The sequence below is a fragment of the Acipenser ruthenus genome, chromosome 7, assembly GCF_902713425.1.
Source record: "Acipenser ruthenus chromosome 7, fAciRut3.2 maternal haplotype, whole genome shotgun sequence".
NCBI classification, from domain to species: domain Eukaryota; kingdom Metazoa; phylum Chordata; class Actinopteri; order Acipenseriformes; family Acipenseridae; genus Acipenser; species Acipenser ruthenus.
The window spans coordinates 37,839,220-37,856,290 of NC_081195.1; the positions used below are offsets into that span (position 1 = coordinate 37,839,220).

A 17,071-nucleotide genomic window follows, 5' to 3' on the forward strand; every position below is an offset into this window, starting at 1 on the left:
CTGATGATACATCTCATTTGGACAGCTGCTTAATGAAACAGACAAAGTCAACTATCAGACAACAATGTCTTCTAAACAGAGGTTTACTGCTCTTACAAACTGGTAAACCGTGTCTTAAAATCTCAGATATATAATTCACAGGTTTATTGACCTTTTCAGGGTATTTTTTTGTTCTGTTTTGCTGTTTTAACCTTTCAAGACACAAGGGACATATATGAATCCCATAAATAGAATTGATGGTAACTGTCTTATTTTAGCACAAAAGACGGTTTCACATTCACTGGCAGCTTGGATCTGCTCGTCCAAATTGTCAGATTCCTCCTCGTGACATTGAGTCGCTCTCAAATGTATTTGAAGAAGAAAGCGTTTGTACAGTTGCTCAATTCCTTGTGTACCAGAAGGGGTTAAAGCTAGACGTTTGATCGGAATGTTTCGCAGCTGTCTACTGTGTGGTACTGCCCTGCAATGCAGCTTCCTGATTGGTGGATTAACAGTTCTGATGTTACTAATACATTATTAATGATGTTTGTTTATTTTTGGCAATGTACATGCTTTTCCATAACTATAAAAAATAGTCTGTGGTAGAATATGTAGTAACCCTAAAAATTCTTAGCCAGAGGAAGAATTTAGCCATAAAAGTATTGACCCCATATTGAGTACCATTAGGCTTGCCTGACTGTGAGAGTTTAGCGTCCAGTATAGTCGTGTAAAACCTTCTAAAAAATAAGATTGAAGGCCCTGAATATATAGAACACAAAATGTAATAAAAACAAAAATCAACTAGATTAGTTATGGTTTGCATAAAGTATAAGCCTTCTTTATTAAACAGTAAGTTATTTTACAGTGACACGGTTTTTAATATCCACTTGGCAAATAATCAAAAAGGATACATTCTGATAAGGTTCTGTACATTCTGTTAAGGTTCTATGCATTCTGATAAGGTTCTGTACATTCTGTTAAGGTTCTATGCATTCTGATAAGGTTCTGTACATTCTGTTAAGGTTCTACTAGATTCATTTTTTAAAATATAAAGTAGCGATGTTCATGATGACAAACCAATGCAATCCAAGGTCATTGCAAATAGAAAGCGTGGTGTGTTTTTAACCATGTGCTGGGGTGGTAAACTCTGCAGCGGGTATCATTCTTAGTTATTAATGCACTCCTCTGACTGTGTTATTAGTCTTTTTGTTTCCAATTCTGAATGTAATGATGTTTTATGGTAATGTTGCTGCTGCCTGCCTAGAGGAAAGCATTGTAAATTACATGTTTTATCCAAATCTATGAATACATTTAAATAGTAAGTCAATAAATAAACTTGCTGCTTTAGAACAAGGGTAAGCTGTACGTGTCTCACCTGGGACCCTCATACTCTCTTATTTTCCATTGACAAGGCTCTGTTAAACAATCCAGCATCACAAAGAGATCTGGGAAATCGACAAGGCTCTGTTAAACAATCCAGCATCACACAGAGATGTGGAACATTGACAAGGCTCTGTTAACCAATCCAGCATCACACAGAGATCTGGAGCATTGACAAGGCTCTGTTAACCAATCTAGCATCACTCAAATATTGTGTTGATTGTTTTCATGTTAATCCTAAACTTCTATACTGTCTATAAAGAAAAAGCAGACACCTACTATGAAACGCAGTAGTGTACATATATACCAAACCTTGGTACTTGGGACTCAGCAACCCAGCCCACCAGCACTGGGTTGAGGGTGCAGGGCCCAATAAACGGCAGGTTGATCACGGCTGCCTGGACGTTCTCGTAGCCCAGCTTGAGCGTGCAGAAGAGGACCATGTTGCAGACGATCCCAAAGAAGGTGAAGCACTCACAGAGCTCCACAAGCAGGACACACACCACCCCCTGCAGCCTCCTCCTGGGGGGAGCCCTCCTCCTGCATAGTGGCCTGCTTCAGGAAGCTCTTCTCTGGGAGGTCTATCACCACCATGGCTGCGTGTGAGGAGAGGACTGAGGCTCGTCTCGTCTGAATTCCACACGGGACCTCTAGCATTCCTGGCTGCTTCTCACATCTCCCTGTGGGTATGCTGCTGAACACACTTCACGGGACAGCAATATCTGTACTGGGAGGAAGGGGTTGTGGGCTTAACCTCAAAGCTAAAAGTCTTTCTCAATGTGTTCATTACATTGAGTAAGACTTCTACTCAAAATGTGTGTCAAAGAATTGAATTCTTTTAGTATAACTACATTTGCTGTAGAATTACAAAGCTACCTTACCTAGACTTTTACCATTCCATAAGTATCTCTGATTTACACTGCTTACCCGTGCTTTCCATCATTTCACTAGGCTTTAACGTTGCTTTACCACACTTTACTTTATTATCATGGTGTACTCCAAGTCTAGTTCTGCAGAGAGGAACAGAATAAATCTGAGAGAGCACAAAGCATCTCTGTGGCTTGGAAAGTGGTTCCAGGAGACTAGGTTTCAGACCAGGAAAGATTTGGGGTTTGATACAGCAAAGTTGCCTCAAACTAAGTCTCCTGGAAGCAGGAAGTTCCCTCAGCTTTAGAATTCTGAAATTCCTTACATTCCAATTCGCCACATTCCAACGAATGCCCTTGCTTTTTAGGAAGGCTTGTGAGTTGTGTTTGGCTCCGATCCCAATCAATCAGACGCTGCATGTCCGATCATTCTTATTGAATTTTAAAATCTATCTCTGTGATGCATTCCAGTGTTATTTCCCTCATTCCAGCCGTGTGTTCCTCTGCTCTTTCTTGAGAATGGGTTGCTGAGTTCAGTTAATCAATCAGGCTGTATATAATGGTGTTGGGGAGCAGCGGGGTCTGCACAATAAATAACACACAGGAGACAGGAAGCGGGGAGAGACACCATGAAGAGGGTTCTTATACTGAACCATTTTTCACAGAGCTAAAAAAAACTAACAAAAGGAATAAAAATAAAACACCAAATAAATATACCTGATGCTGTAGTGCTAGTACTGCTTATTTTGGCCAGTAACCTGCTCAGATTTCTAGTTCTGCATATTTTTATGTGCAGCACAAGGTTGTTTATTTAGTCGGGGAAGCATGTTGGAGTTGCACTGTGCACTGTTAACTGAATCCTGTGCACCCCCAATATGCTTCCCAACAATCAGCCTTGAGGAGGTCTTTAGGAAAGGCATTTTTTTGGGGGTAACAGTTTGTCTCTTGGGGGTAAGTGTCTCTAAATAGTAGTAAATACATGTGTACTTACACAGTGTTATTATGCATAGCTAAATGTGTAACCCTAACCCTAACTGTAACCCTAACCCTACCCCTAACCCTTTTCTGATACAATTGTGTACTTTACTTAAAAATGTACACACACACACACACACCAGTAAAACCTCATTAGACTAGCACTGTGCCTTCAGATATGTTGAGTGCCTTGTCTGGTTTTGGTAAATAAGGAAGCTTTATAGCTAGCATTTCTGATTTGGAGGTTTTAACTGATGAAGCCCAGTGTCTACCCTGCAAAGGATTTTTTTTTAAGGGAAGGGGGGGAAAAAAATACAATCTGATTTCACAGGGTAAATTGCAATTGGTTTTATTTATTTATTTAACCTTTGAGATTAAAATCTCTTCTTTTCAAGGTCACAAAATCAAGTGAGCACAACCGATTCAAACAAAAGCATCTTGGCTACATAGATGTCCAGTTTTTGTAAAATGTGAACTCCTTTAAGGTATCAAAACACTACGTTTCAATTCTAGAATACAGCAGCAGTATGAAAAAGGAGAGATACACAATAAAATGAAACTGGCCCCTCTGTGTCTGCAAAGTGTTGTGTGTGGTGCACTGCCGTTACAGGTTCGCTCCCATTGGTGAGATGAGGTTAAAAGCTCTAAATCCACGAATGCAGATGAGCCTGGCTCTTTGCATAGTGATTAAGACACGTGCTTGCGGTGCGCGGGGTCTCCTGTTCACGCCCACATCCGCCCTCTTACATGCAGAATTCCTAAAGAAACATGAAAAGTCAGTGAGTAAAAAGTGAAAATGATATAGGCAAGAGAAAGCTAGAATGGAGCGAAGTTGGAAAATAACTTTTCCCATCAACCTCCTGCTCACATATGTAACTGAGATGGATTTACCAGTGAGCAGGAGGATGATGGGAAATGTAGTTCTGAGAGGTCCATGCGGGTACATGGTAAGCCATCTTGAGGCAGGGAATGCAATTTAAAAGTTTAAAAATGTGGTCAAAATGTAAAAAAAACTCTTTCAAACAGGCCACCTGTCTCCGTCCTGCGGGGATTAAAGGTCAGATGCATGCGTTCTGTTTGAAAACTCAAGAGATGGGAAACAAGGCACTGATGAGGGTATGCAAGCCGGTGACTCTGCGCTATCCTTCAACATGAAATGCTGGATGAATGCAGAACAACTCCTTGCCTTCCTGCTTCATTTATGTTGTATAGATAACTGTCCCATCATCTTCAAAACCATGCAGAATATTCTCAGGAGGAAGTCTTCCCACCAGTATAGGGGAACCCCAATATTATGGGGAATCACAGACGATTTGAGCAGGCAAGGGAAACGTAACGAGAACCACAACACCAGGTGGGATATATATTAGGAAAGGTGACTGCTGGGTGTACAAACTCGTTGAAGGAGTAAGCTTTGACCAAGCAACCCGCATCAATAGCAGCCCCCCTCCCACTTGTGTGTGCTAAGACTGATGTGCTGTGCCACCCTCAGCCCCCACTCTAATGAAGTTAAAAGCACCATGTTTATACATCACAGCTGAGCTCAGAGGACTGATTGAATATATGAGAGGGGACTGGAGAAATTCTGAATTAATAATCCACCAGCCTGCCAGCCTGACGTATGGCATAAACAACCATGCAGGAATAATTGCAGTCAGATTTATATGGATACTAATGAATAGCCTGTTCTTACTACAGCATTGGTTGTGTCTGACACACTCATTATTCCTAAACACATGTGTCACAGTATACAAACAGGAAGGGCAGGGATTGATGGCGCATTAAGCATTGATGAAAACATTTGAATCGGACTGAGTGGGAAGGATTGATAGTGTGTTAAAGTTAAAGGAGTGCTGAGCAAAAAAAAAAAAAAAAATCTTCTTGTTACACCACGCCTCCTTCAGGACCTACTGTAGCGATGAGGGTGAGAACTTTGCAGAGAGTGATCGCACGCCCTCAGACTCTCGTTGACGCAACATTCTGAACACACTGAACTTTGCAGAGAGTGATCGCACGCCCTCAGACTCCCATTGACACAACATTCTGAACACACTGAACTTTGCAGAGAGTGATCTCCCGCCCTCAGACTCCCGTTGACACAACATTCTGAACACACTGAACTTTGCAGAGAGTGATCGCACGCCCTCAGACTCCCATTGACACAACATTCTGAACACACTGAACTTTGCAGAGAGTGATCTCCCGCCCTCAGACTCCCATTGACACAACATTCTGAACACACTGAACTTTGCAGAGAGTGATCGCACGCCCTCAGACTCCCATTGACATAACATTCTGAACACACTGAACTTTGCAGAGAGTGATCTCCCGCCCTCAGACTCCCATTGACACAACATTCTGAACACACTGAACTTTGCAGAGAGTGATCGCACGCCCTCAGACTCCCATTGACACAACATTCTAAACACACTGAACTTTGCAGAGAGTGATCGCACGCCCTCAGACTCCCATTGACACAACATTCTGAACACACTGAACTTTGCAGAGAGTGATCGCACGCCCTCAGACTCCCATTGACACAACATTCTAAACACACTGAACTTTGCAGAGAGTGATCGCACGCCCTCAGACTCCCATTGACACAACATTCTGAACACACTGAACTTTGCAGAGAGTGATCGCACGCCCTCAGACTCCCATTGACACAACATTCTAAACACACTGAACTTTGCAGAGAGTGATCGCACGCCCTCAGACTCCCATTGACACAACATTCTGAACACACTGAACTTTGCAGAGAGTGATCGCACGCCCTCAGACTCCCATTGACATAACATTCTGAACACACTGAACTTTGCAGAGAGTGATCGCACGCCCTCAGACTCCCATTGACATAACATTCTGAACACACTGAACTTTGCAGAGAGTGATCGCACGCCCTCAGACTCCCATTGACACAACATTCTGAACACACTGAACTTTGCAGAGAGTGATCGCACGCCCTCAGACTCCCATTGACGCAACATTCTGAACACACTGAACTTTGCAGAGAGTGATCGCACGCCCTCAGACTCCCATTGACATAACATTCTGAACACACTGAACTTTGCAGAGAGTGATCGCACGCCCTCAGACTCCCATTGACACAACATTCTGAACACACTGAACTTTTCAGAGAGTGATCTCCCGCCCTCAGACTCCCATTGACACAACATTCTGAACACACTGAACTTTGCAGAGAGTGATCGCACGCCCTCAGACTCTCGTTGACACAACATTCTGAACACACTGAACTTTGCAGAGAGTGATCGCACGCCCTCAGACTCTCGTTGATACAACATTGTGAACACACTGAACTTTGCAGAGAGTGATTGCACGCCCTCAGACTCTCGTTGATACAACATTGTGAACACACTGAACTTTGCAGAGAGTGATCGCATGCCCTCAGACTCTCGTTGATACAACATTCTGAACACACTGAACTTTGCAGAGAGTGATCGCACGCCCTCAGACTCCTGTTGATACAACATTCTGAACACACTGAACTTTGCAGAGAGTGATCTCCTGCCCTCAGACTCTCGTTGATACAACATTCTGAACACACTGAACTTTGCAGAGAGTGATCGCACGCCCTCAGACTCTCGTTGATACAACATTCTGAACACACTGAACTTTGCAGAGAGTGATCGCACGCCCTCAGACTCTCGTTGATACAACATTGTGAACACACTGAACTTTGCAGAGAGTGATTGCACGCCCTCAGACTCTCGTTGATACAACATTGTGAACACACTGAACTTTGCAGAGAGTGATCGCATGCCCTCAGACTCTCGTTGATACAACATTCTGAACACACTGAACTTTGCAGAGAGTGATCGCACGCCCTCAGACTCCTGTTGATACAACATTCTGAACACACTGAACTTTGCAGAGAGTGATCTCCTGCCCTCAGACTCTCGTTGATACAACATTGTGAACACATTGAACATTCTACATAAGCAGTTTAAAAGACATAGTTAGATATGCGTTGAAAATCAAGAGAAATAAAAGGGGTTGCCATCTCTGAGGTACAAAAAACAGGACCTCCTAACAGAAGAGGTTAAACTCTCTTTAGAAATCCTATATTCATCCAATAGAAAACATTGATAATATTAATACTGTATAGAGTATTGACAACCAATTCACATTGTGTGTCTATTGCAGTAATTTTGCATCTGACTTATGTAACTTGAATTCCCGGGACACTTCCTTCAAAAGCGGGACGATCCAGGGAAAAAAGGGACAGGCGGCAAGCCTACTTCACATATTTCCAAATGCTTCTCAGGCCCGAAGCTTGTGCAGGCTTGTGCCCCTACAGCTAAACCTGTGGGGGATGTAAACCATCTCTGGACAAACAACAAGGCCCGCTGATGAAGTAGAGTACACTTACCTGTAAGTCTACATTTCAACAATATAGTAAACTCTCACCAAGGAATTAGAGTAGAACATGATAGCGTGACATGATCTGCAGCTTTAGAAAACAGACCCTAAGCAAGCATGACTTGGCATTGTGCATGAGCCAGCATAGCATCCCCTCTCATTCCTCACCCTGCCTCCAGCATGCTTTACCCTGACTGCCAGCAGGCGAGAGACTCATTCCTTCTGGGATGTTTTTTTTTTTCTTTTAAGTCATAAAACAGAAATCAAACACTCGTTCGCTGTAACTTTTTATAATCACAGCGATTGAAAATACGTTTATGAATGCATCACCAGTATTGGGTACTGAAACACCTGCCAACCGAACACCTAATGTCAGCCCTTTGACGAAGCCTGACCGATCAGCCTGTCTTGCCCATCCTGACTTAAACAGACTTGCAACGGGGATGTGCAGGGTTTTTTTTTTCTATACAGTAAATGCCAAATATTCAATTTGCTCAACAAATCATGTGAGAAGTGTGTGCTGCATGTCGCGGGTTTTTCTACCCGTTTGGTTTATTTAAATATACAGGACTGAAAAAAAAACGCAACAGTGTAAATAGAATGTCACTGGGTTAGAAGTTATGGGGTCGGGTCCTTATCTCGTTGTGAGCGCTCTATCCAATCCCAAGCCCAATCGTCTGTCACCCGCCTTTGCTATAAAGACTCTAGCTCGTGGATACGCCCATTGCATTTCAGCACAGAGACGCATTTGTTTTTCTTTCCGTCAGCACAGCAGGTAAGCCTGTTGAGTAAGTTCTAGAACAATGACAGTAATAATATGCGAGTAGATTAAATACAGAGTTTCTTGGCGTGCACAAATCATATTGTGTTTGTTGTGGGTACAGCGCAGCCAGTCTCAAAGAGACGCCATTTATTTAGCAAGGGGATCAAAAACTTCATGCAGGAAAAAAAAAGCGTCATGCCAGCAGTATTTGTACTGGTATGCAAATCCTTTTATAATTTATTTCTGCCTAGGCATGCCTGTACAAGATTGCTCGCTTTCGTTTTCTTTGTAGAAGTGTCGGCGAAATTAAAGAGCAAATGGGCACTTACAGTTTTTATGAAAAAATATTAGTTTTGAAGTTTTATATTGTTTGGCGGGAACTTTTTTATTTGCATTTTTGTTTCATATATCATTGAAGAGATCGTGAATGCAACGCGGTGGTATAGTACTAGTAACTTGTGTGTATTACCACAGTTCAATGAACATACTACTTTAATAATTATTTAGTTTTTACATGTTATTAATGTATTCTGAACTGTAAAATTCAACTCAATCTCGTCTGCAGAGGGCGGGTAACGATACTGCTTTCGCCTTCAGTTGCTGTTGCGCAAAATAGTTTGGCAAGTACACTTTTAAATATTAGTACAGTTATATTGCCAATTTTCCATATTAACAATCCAGAGACCGAGGGAGACAGGAGGGTGTGTAAATACAGGATCGATGTTAAAATTGGCAGTCAGTGATTGGTAAACGAAAACCACACCACCGTCTGTGTTGGGGTCAAGTCTTGTTTGTCAATTCCAATTCCTTAAAAAAAAAAAAATCAATTCCCTGTTCCCTTTTAGTCAATTCCAACACGTCATTGCTCAATATTGCAGTTGGCGGTATTGTGTTAAAGGCGTTTCTCACAGTGGCAACACGTTACGTAATGTCTCAAATATAAATTCCATTTCCATCGAGAGAATTGATTTTAAATCGGAAATGAAACGGAGCCCAACCCTGAGAGCAGTGCAGACCAGAGGCACGGAAACGGCAGTGGTTCTGACGTGTTCTGTAACGGGTACTGTATATCGCCGGTGCACAACAGTCCATCTGCAGGGCTTCTCATGGGGAGGCCCTATGTCTGCTGGTTTTCATTCGAACGAGCTCGCAGTTACTTAACGAGACCCTTAATTGAACTGAGAATTTGCTTATTTAGATTTTTTTTTTTTTACTTGTTTTCAGCGCTTAAACAGTTAAAGTTACTTCTAAAATGTTACAGCGAACTTGAGAGGAACGTGGAGTGACTTGGATTGAGAAATACATTTTAATAAATATTGAATTCAGTCTGGTAGCTGGTTTGACTTGTTTGGTTATTTATAAAAAAAATAAGAACCGCACTGGCAGATCTAGCCTGTCTCTGTGTTAATTGTTTCACTGTCCTCCCTTGTCTTGGTAACGCCCTGTCTCTGCTCTCCTCTCTCTGCCCAGGAGAAAGTTCAGGATGGTGGAAGTCTCTCAGATGATTGACAGCGATGTCTTCTTGGCGTTTTCCACCTACGCCACGATCGTAGTTCTGAAGATGCTGCTATTGGGACCCATGACTGGGTACTACAGGATGACAAGGAAGGTGGGAAAAAAACAAACGGCAAACTTCTAAAAGTTTCCTACTGTATTTTTCCACTATAGTAGCAGATGGTTTTTCCCATGGTTATACTCTGCATAGTTTACTATACCTCTCTGCTTCACAATGCTCCCCTATGCTTTACCATACCTCTCTGTGCTTTGCAATGCTTCCCTATGCTTTACCAGACCTCTCTCTGCTTTACAATGCTTCCCTATGCTTTACCAGACCTCTCTCTGCTTTACAATGCTTCCCTATGCTTTACCACACCTCTCTGTGCTTCACAATGCTTCCATATGCTTTACCATGCCTCTCTGTGCTTTGCAATGCTTCCCAATGCTTTACCAGACCTCTCTCTGCTTTACAATGCTTCCCTATGCTTTACCAGACCTCTCTCTGCTTTACAATGCTTCCCTATGCTTTACCATGCCTCTCTGTGCTTTACTATGCTTCCCTATGCTTTACCACACCTCTCTGTGCTTCACAATGCTTCCCTATGCTTTACCATACCTCACTGTGCTGTGCAATGCTTCCCTATGCTTTACCATGCCTCTCTGTGCTTTGCAATGCTTTCCTATGCTTTACCATGCCTCTCTGTGCTTTACAATGCTTCCCTATGCTTTACCATGCCTCTCTGTGCTTTACTATGCTTCCCTATGCTTTACCACACCTCTCTGTGCTTCACAATGCTTCCCTATGCTTTACCAGACCTCTCTGTGCTTACCTATGTTTTACTGTGCTTTCACTGTGCTTTGTTAAGCTTTGCTATACTTTGGGAAACTTTATAAGGGCAACCACTGCAGAAACCAAATACATTGCAATACAGTACTGAACAATATATAATGCAGTATAAAAAATCATATCTTGCTATGTACCATAAACAATCCAGAACAACAGTGCAACCTCACAACGCTGCCATTACACTTACCTTCCACCAGGGGGCAGAATCTGTTAGTGCATTACTTCACACAGCACTGTCACTTAACTATGTTGGCATCTGGGAATGCTGTAAGGGAATGCAAACAAACCGGACAGCTAATGGGGTGTGGGTTCTAATGCAGAAGAGTGCTCAGAATCCACAGGATCATATTTAAGAATTGATATTGGTTTGTGGTTTTTTTTTTTTTTTGTTTGTTTTTTGTGATACTTGATTGAAGTGGAAACTGCATCTCCAGTATTTGAAATGCACTTTGGTCAAATAAATGTTTCCATGTTTGGATGGTCTTCTTGAGCTTCAAAAGATGTTTCTTAACTGAGTGATTCAGTCTTCAATATTTCTAGTCTCTTAATTTATGTTAAAATAACAACTTCAGTTACAGTTGCAATTGCCATTTTTAATTCGTTACGATGTAGTTGAACCTTGGCACACCTTTTGTAATAATACCATATAATTGTTCAATGACACCCCTTCCCAATTCAATGTTGTGTTTTGCACTGAGAGATTAGTTTGCTGCTGCTCCTTGTAGATTGCAATGCCTTTAGGGCAGTGTCTTTCACCCGATCCACGCTCCGTGATTGTTTATTGTCCAGGCGTTTTCGAACCTGGAAGACACGACTATCCATGGAAGAAATGAAGAAGACAAGAAGAAATTCCTCCGGACTGATCCGGACGTGGAGCGTGTCAGAAGGTAGGGATCTCTTCAGTACTCCATCGTTTCAATGCAGACCCTGTCCGTCAAACACGTTATACCCAGACCTCCCTCACAGTGAGCACACCTGGATTCACACCGAAAGCTTCTGTACATAACAGTGCCCGTCTTTGTCATAAGAGAACAGCCTAATTAATTGTGATAAAGCGTGGTGACTCTTTACCACAGGTTAATGAGCTTAATGTTGTGGGATCTGGAGGAGCCTGTCAGTCTGTCTGTATGAATGTAACACTTTTCTATGCCGTGATACAAGACCAAAAACACAACCCTAATGTTGCGTGTCCCTGTCTGTCCCCGTGTTGTAGGTGCCACCAGAATGACCTGGAGAACATTGTGCCCTTTGTGGTTATCGGTCTGCTGTACGCGCTGAGCGGCCCTGCACTGTCCACGGCCCTGCTGCACTTCCGAGTGTTCGTGGGCTCCAGGTTCCTGCACACCGTGGCCTACCTGCTGCCCCTGCCCCAGCCCTGCAGGGGTGCCAGCTGGATAGTGGGCATGCTGACCACCTTCTCCATGGGGTATCAGCTCCTGAGCACCAGCCTGGTCCTCTAGACCCGGCTCACACAGCAGGCTGTGGGTCAGCTGTACAGAAGAAATGCTTTTAATACGTGGTTCGAAATGGCACCACATTCATTTTCGGGTTAGGGTTAGAGTTGTTTTTTGTTTTGCTTGAATACAGCACAAGTTACTTGTTTCCTAGCTAATTCAAAATGAAAGCATATTCGTTGCCAGCGCTAACGGGTGAGAGAATGCTGTTTGAAGCCTTGGTTGGTGTAGCTTTCAACATTCCTGTTTTATCTTCTATAACACTGCAGTCTGTTGGATCTAACCCCTTCTCTTTCAGGCCTATATTGCTGGCTGTCATGATGAATGCACCTGATGCTTTGCAGAGTTAATCTCTCTCTATTGAGATGTGAAAGCAGGCAGCTTGTGATTCCTGTCGGTTTGTACACAGCTAGTGTGCCCAGCACTGGCTGCTGTGTTAACAAGCGCAGAACACAGGGAGGCGTCTTTTTACGAGGGGTTTTGTGTGGGGAAACTGTCCTTTTTTTTCTTTGTAATGCCATTCGAACCTGAAATCGCCCACCTTTCATCTTTTGTAAAACCAAATGAAATAAAATACCTTCTTACATTTTCACACGCGTCAATGTCTTACTGCCTTGCTTTTCTTTTCACTGCAGCTTGTTTTAAATGGAGAAGTTTTCTTAAATGTGGATTTCAGGGCATGCGAAGGATCAGTTAGTCAAGCGCTCCTGAAGGTTTTAGGAGGGGCGGAAGGAACAACTACATCACAAGCAGACCAGCTCAGGGCTTTGTTTGCCCTTTTTAGTTAATTTCATTGGATATTTTGTAGAGAGCCTCTCTGAGAATCATACGCAATGCTGTATGTCTTGTGCTGCAGGAATCTACACACATGCCTGGACCCATTAAACACCTGGAGTCCAGGTTTAGACCCTGTCAATTAAACACCAACCATTCTCGCAGTCCAGTAAAGAATTGCTTGAAACACATCAGTGTGATTCACAGACGAGAATACATGACACCACGGTGGAATCATCTGAAGAGAGCATGCAGAGATACTCTAAGCATTGACCCTGCGGAGTCCTCTGAAGAGAGCATGCAGAGATACTGTAAGCATTGACCCTGTGGAATCCTCTGAAGAGAGCATGCAGAGATACTGTAAGCATTGACCCTGTGGAATCCTCTGAAGAGAGCATGCAGAGATACTGTAAGCTTGACCCTGCGGAATCCTCTGAAGAGAGCATGCAGAGATACTGTAAGCATTGACCCTGCCGAATCATCTGAAGAGAGCATGCAGAGATACTGTAAGCATTCACCCTGCAGAATCAGATCATTCAGCTGTAGTCTGGACTGTTTCTAGGTAATTTAACCCTTAATTAGACTTCAATGACAATACACATTATTTTTTTTAAATTTTTATACCATTATTCTAAATACTACTATACATTTTACTAAAGACTCTTTCTTTGCTATCAGTTAGCTTTTTAGTTTTAGTTATCAAACCTGTTTTAGATGACAGACTTGTTTTTTTTAAATGAAAATGTTTCCCTTTTATTCAGTTTTATAGTTTTAGCCAAACTCCTTTTAAGGGAGTTACTGACACCTACTGGATGTCTTTGAAATGACAGTTCAGTGTATGCTGCTGGTTTGACTGCGTTGTGTAGAAAATGTAATCCAGGACATAATAAACAGAGTTGAAGGGTGCACCGAATTTAAGTTGATCTCTCATGCGAGGTAGAAAAACCTCAGCGATCTTGCATGCTGCAGTGTCACACAATCCTGCTCATTAAAAACATGATCTCTCTTTCCTTGTCTGTGATACGCGGGCATGTTGGATGGACTGCGCTCCAGATCCATATGTCCTAGACCTAGAGCTGGACCTGTTACCCCTGTTACAACTTCAGACAATCAAACGCATAGATGGAGTTAAATGAAGTGCATTTTAAAATTGGCAAGTTTTCTTTTTTTATTATGAGACACATTTTGTTGTGCTGGTGTGTAAAAGGATGTGGCACTGACCTAGTTAATGTTAATTTGCCGCCACCTCCCTTATAAATGTTTCCTAGAGTAAAAGCACAGCAAAGTGTAACAAAACAGTGAAAGTGTGGTAAAGCCCAGAGAAGTATGTAAAATAAATACTAAAACCGGGGTAAACTAACCCTTATAAAAGTTTCTCACAGTGAAAGCACAGCAAAGTGTAATAAAGCACAGTGAAAGCATGGCAAAGGATAGGTAAGCATTGTAAAGAATAGCGAGGTCTGGTAAAGCATATTGAGAAACATGGCAAACCAGGGTGAACTATGATAAATACATAGCACAGTAATCCGTCGCGTATCTGACCGCGGTGAGACCAGAGGCAGGGCGGATATGTAAAAAGTCGGATAAATTAATCCTGTTTTAAATACCATTACACACAGCTGTAACAATGACTATATTCACCCAAGTATTGCTTTGAGATTCGGGTTTTATTTGAGAGCTCCCCTAAATCCCTTGTTTAGAAAGACACAGGGTATTAATGCTTGTGACGGAGTAGCCGTCTGCCGTGTGAGTGCGTGCATTCGCTGCTGAGTGACAGGCAGGAGATCAAGACGGAGGTTGAAGATGATAGCCCCCTCGCAGGCGAACAGGATTTATTATTATTATTATTAGTTTATTTAGCAGACGCCTTTATCCAGGGCGACTTACAGAGACTAGGGTGTGTGAACTATGCATCAGCTGCAGAGTCACTTACAATTACGTCTCACCCAAAAGACGGAGCACAAGGAGGTTAAGTGACTTGCTCAGGGTCACACAATGAGTCAGTGGCTGAGGTGGGATTTGAACCGGGACCTCCTGGTTACAAGCCCTTTTCTTTATCCACTGGACCACACAGCCTCCTTACATATCAACACACCGAACAGCTCACCTGACACTACCAGCAATGGCAGCGCACTGAGCACATACAACACAGCGTACAGAAACTCCGGTGGGATCTACAATCTCGGAACTAATCTTCTCTGATCAATAACAAACGAACTCCGGCTACTGGAGATTTCGACTTGCTCACTCACTCTTCGATTCCACACCTGGTAATCACACACAGCAGGCAGGCTCTCCCAGGAGCGTCTGGTACTTCATTCATTACAATAAATACACACTATTTACAATATATATATACACAAAAAAAACCTCTCCCTGACTGTATGCTGCTGTTGCTGTTTTACACAACGAGAAGCCTGGTGAATCACACTCTCTTTATATCAGCAGCGCGCAGCCTCCTCATCCGTATTGATCGGGGCTTCGATTGAAAGATGTACTATCCAGTGGACACACACACAGGCTAATCTCATCTAAAATGTATAGAAAATCAATTGAGATGCAGTGGAACACGAAACGTCTGTTGGAGGCTAGGACAATGATACAAGTTTGGAGAAGAGAGTGTAACAGCCAGGCAGATACAATGATTGCATAAGTGCACTGGTCTCAAATGTCATTTTAATTTGCCACGTTTCCCTTAGGATTTCGTTCTGAGTGGGTCCTGGGTTCTAGAGCCCCAAGTTTGTATATGTCTGCATGCTTGCCTGGAGGACCCTAAGTGCCTCCACTGCGCAGCCTTCCTCGTGCATTTCAACCAGCCCCGTCTACTCTACCTTCATATATAGACAGAGAGACGTCAGGACTGGCAGAGCTGAACGGTCGCACGGTCACATGATTTCATTGGAATGAGGAAGGCTGTTCAGCCCCGGGACTTTTCAAAGCCAGGTGAAGACAGATATAAAGAAAAATGATAAAAGCAACAAAACCTCACATGCAAACACCATAAAGGGAAATGCAAAAAGCAAAATGACATTTAAAGGCTCCCTGCCCCTCTCACACAGAGAGCTCCCAGCCCCTCTCACACAGAGAGCGCCCAGTTCCTCTAACACAGAGGGCTTCCAGCCCCTCTCACACAGAGAGCTCCCTGCCCCTCTCGCACAGAGCGCCCAGTTCCTCTAACACAGAGGGCTTCCAGCCCCTCTCACACAGAGAGCTCCCTGCCCCTCTCGCACAGAGCGCCCAGTTCCTCTAACACAGAGGGCTTCCAGCCCCTCTCACACAGAGAGCTCCCTGCCCCTCTCGCACAGAGCGCCCAGTTCCTCTAACACAGAGGGCTTCCAGCCCCTCTCACACAGAGAGCTCCCAGCCCCTCGCGCACAGAGCGCCCAATTCCTCTAACACAGAGGGCTCCCAGCCCCTCTCACACAGAGAGCTCCCAGCCCCTTTCACACAGAGAGCTCCCAGCCAGGGAAGCACTGTAAAGCACAGTGAAAGCATGGTGAAGCACATAGAGGTATAGTAAAGCATATTAAAAATGAAACCATGCTAAACTAAACTTTATAAAAGTTTATAATGTTAAAAGCACAGCAAAGTGTAATAAAGCACAGTGAACTCATGGTAAAGTATAGGGAAGCATTGTAAAGCTCTGAGAGATATGGTAAAGCATATTAATAAACATGGCAAACCAGGGTAAAGTATGGTAAATGCACGGTATAATCCAGGGAGTATGGTAAAACTGAAAAAGTAGCAGAAATACATGGGTAACTTTTCTAAGGGGTTTTCTAACAATTCCTTCATACAGCAGAACTCTTTTATCTTTGAGTAACAAGCTGTTTTACCTGCATATAGACACTGACACAGTAGTAACTAACACCCCCGTCTCCTCAAAATAAAATTGAAATGGGCGAAGCGCTTTGTTACATCCAGACACTTTATCAAGTGATGGAGACGGGAAACAAGGGCTGCTAGATAGACGGGTTAGAGATACACGAGGGCAAGGGCTAATTTCCCTTGAGATAACCTGATCTATGGCCACAAGGAAGGAGGCTGTGTGGTCTGGTGGTTAAAGAAAAGGGCTTGTAACCAGGAGGTCCCCGGTTCAAATCCCGGCTCACTCCCTGACTTACCATGTGTGACCCTGAGCAAGTCACTTAACCTC

At 43.2% G+C, this 17,071-nt stretch overlaps 1 protein-coding gene across 3 annotated transcripts; it reads left to right on the plus strand.

The window, feature by feature from the left end:
- Positions 1-8,229: 8,229 nt before the first annotated feature.
- LOC117414988 (microsomal glutathione S-transferase 1-like) lies at positions 8,230-12,733 on the plus strand. Of its 3 annotated transcripts, XM_034024885.3 has the most exons (5): positions 8,281-8,355; positions 8,909-8,963; positions 9,814-9,952; positions 11,477-11,574; positions 11,901-12,733. In XM_034024885.3, the coding sequence occupies exons 3-5, from the start codon at positions 9,827-9,829 to the stop codon at positions 12,145-12,147; spliced, it is 471 nt and encodes a 156-aa protein (XP_033880776.2). In that variant the 5' UTR covers positions 8,281-8,355; positions 8,909-8,963; positions 9,814-9,826; the 3' UTR covers positions 12,148-12,733. The 3 variants fall into 3 exon arrangements, with proteins under 3 accessions (XP_033880775.2, XP_033880776.2, XP_033880777.2); XM_034024884.3 differs by lacking the exon at positions 8,909-8,963 and having other exon boundaries at positions 8,230-8,355; XM_034024886.3 differs by lacking the exons at positions 8,281-8,355; positions 8,909-8,963 and adding an exon at positions 8,986-9,403.
- The last annotated feature ends 4,338 nt before the right edge of the window (positions 12,734-17,071 follow it).

Coding starts and splice junctions, on each gene's coding strand:
- LOC117414988 (XM_034024884.3), top strand. CDS start 9,827: ATGGTGGAAGTCTCTCAGATGATTGACAGCGATGTCTTCTTGGCGTTT. Junction 9,953..11,476: donor ACTACAGGATGACAAGGAAG/GTGGGAAAAAAA, acceptor TTTATTGTCCAG/GCGTTTTCGAACCTGGAAGA. Junction 11,575..11,900: donor GACGTGGAGCGTGTCAGAAG/GTAGGGATCTCT, acceptor CCCGTGTTGTAG/GTGCCACCAGAATGACCTGG.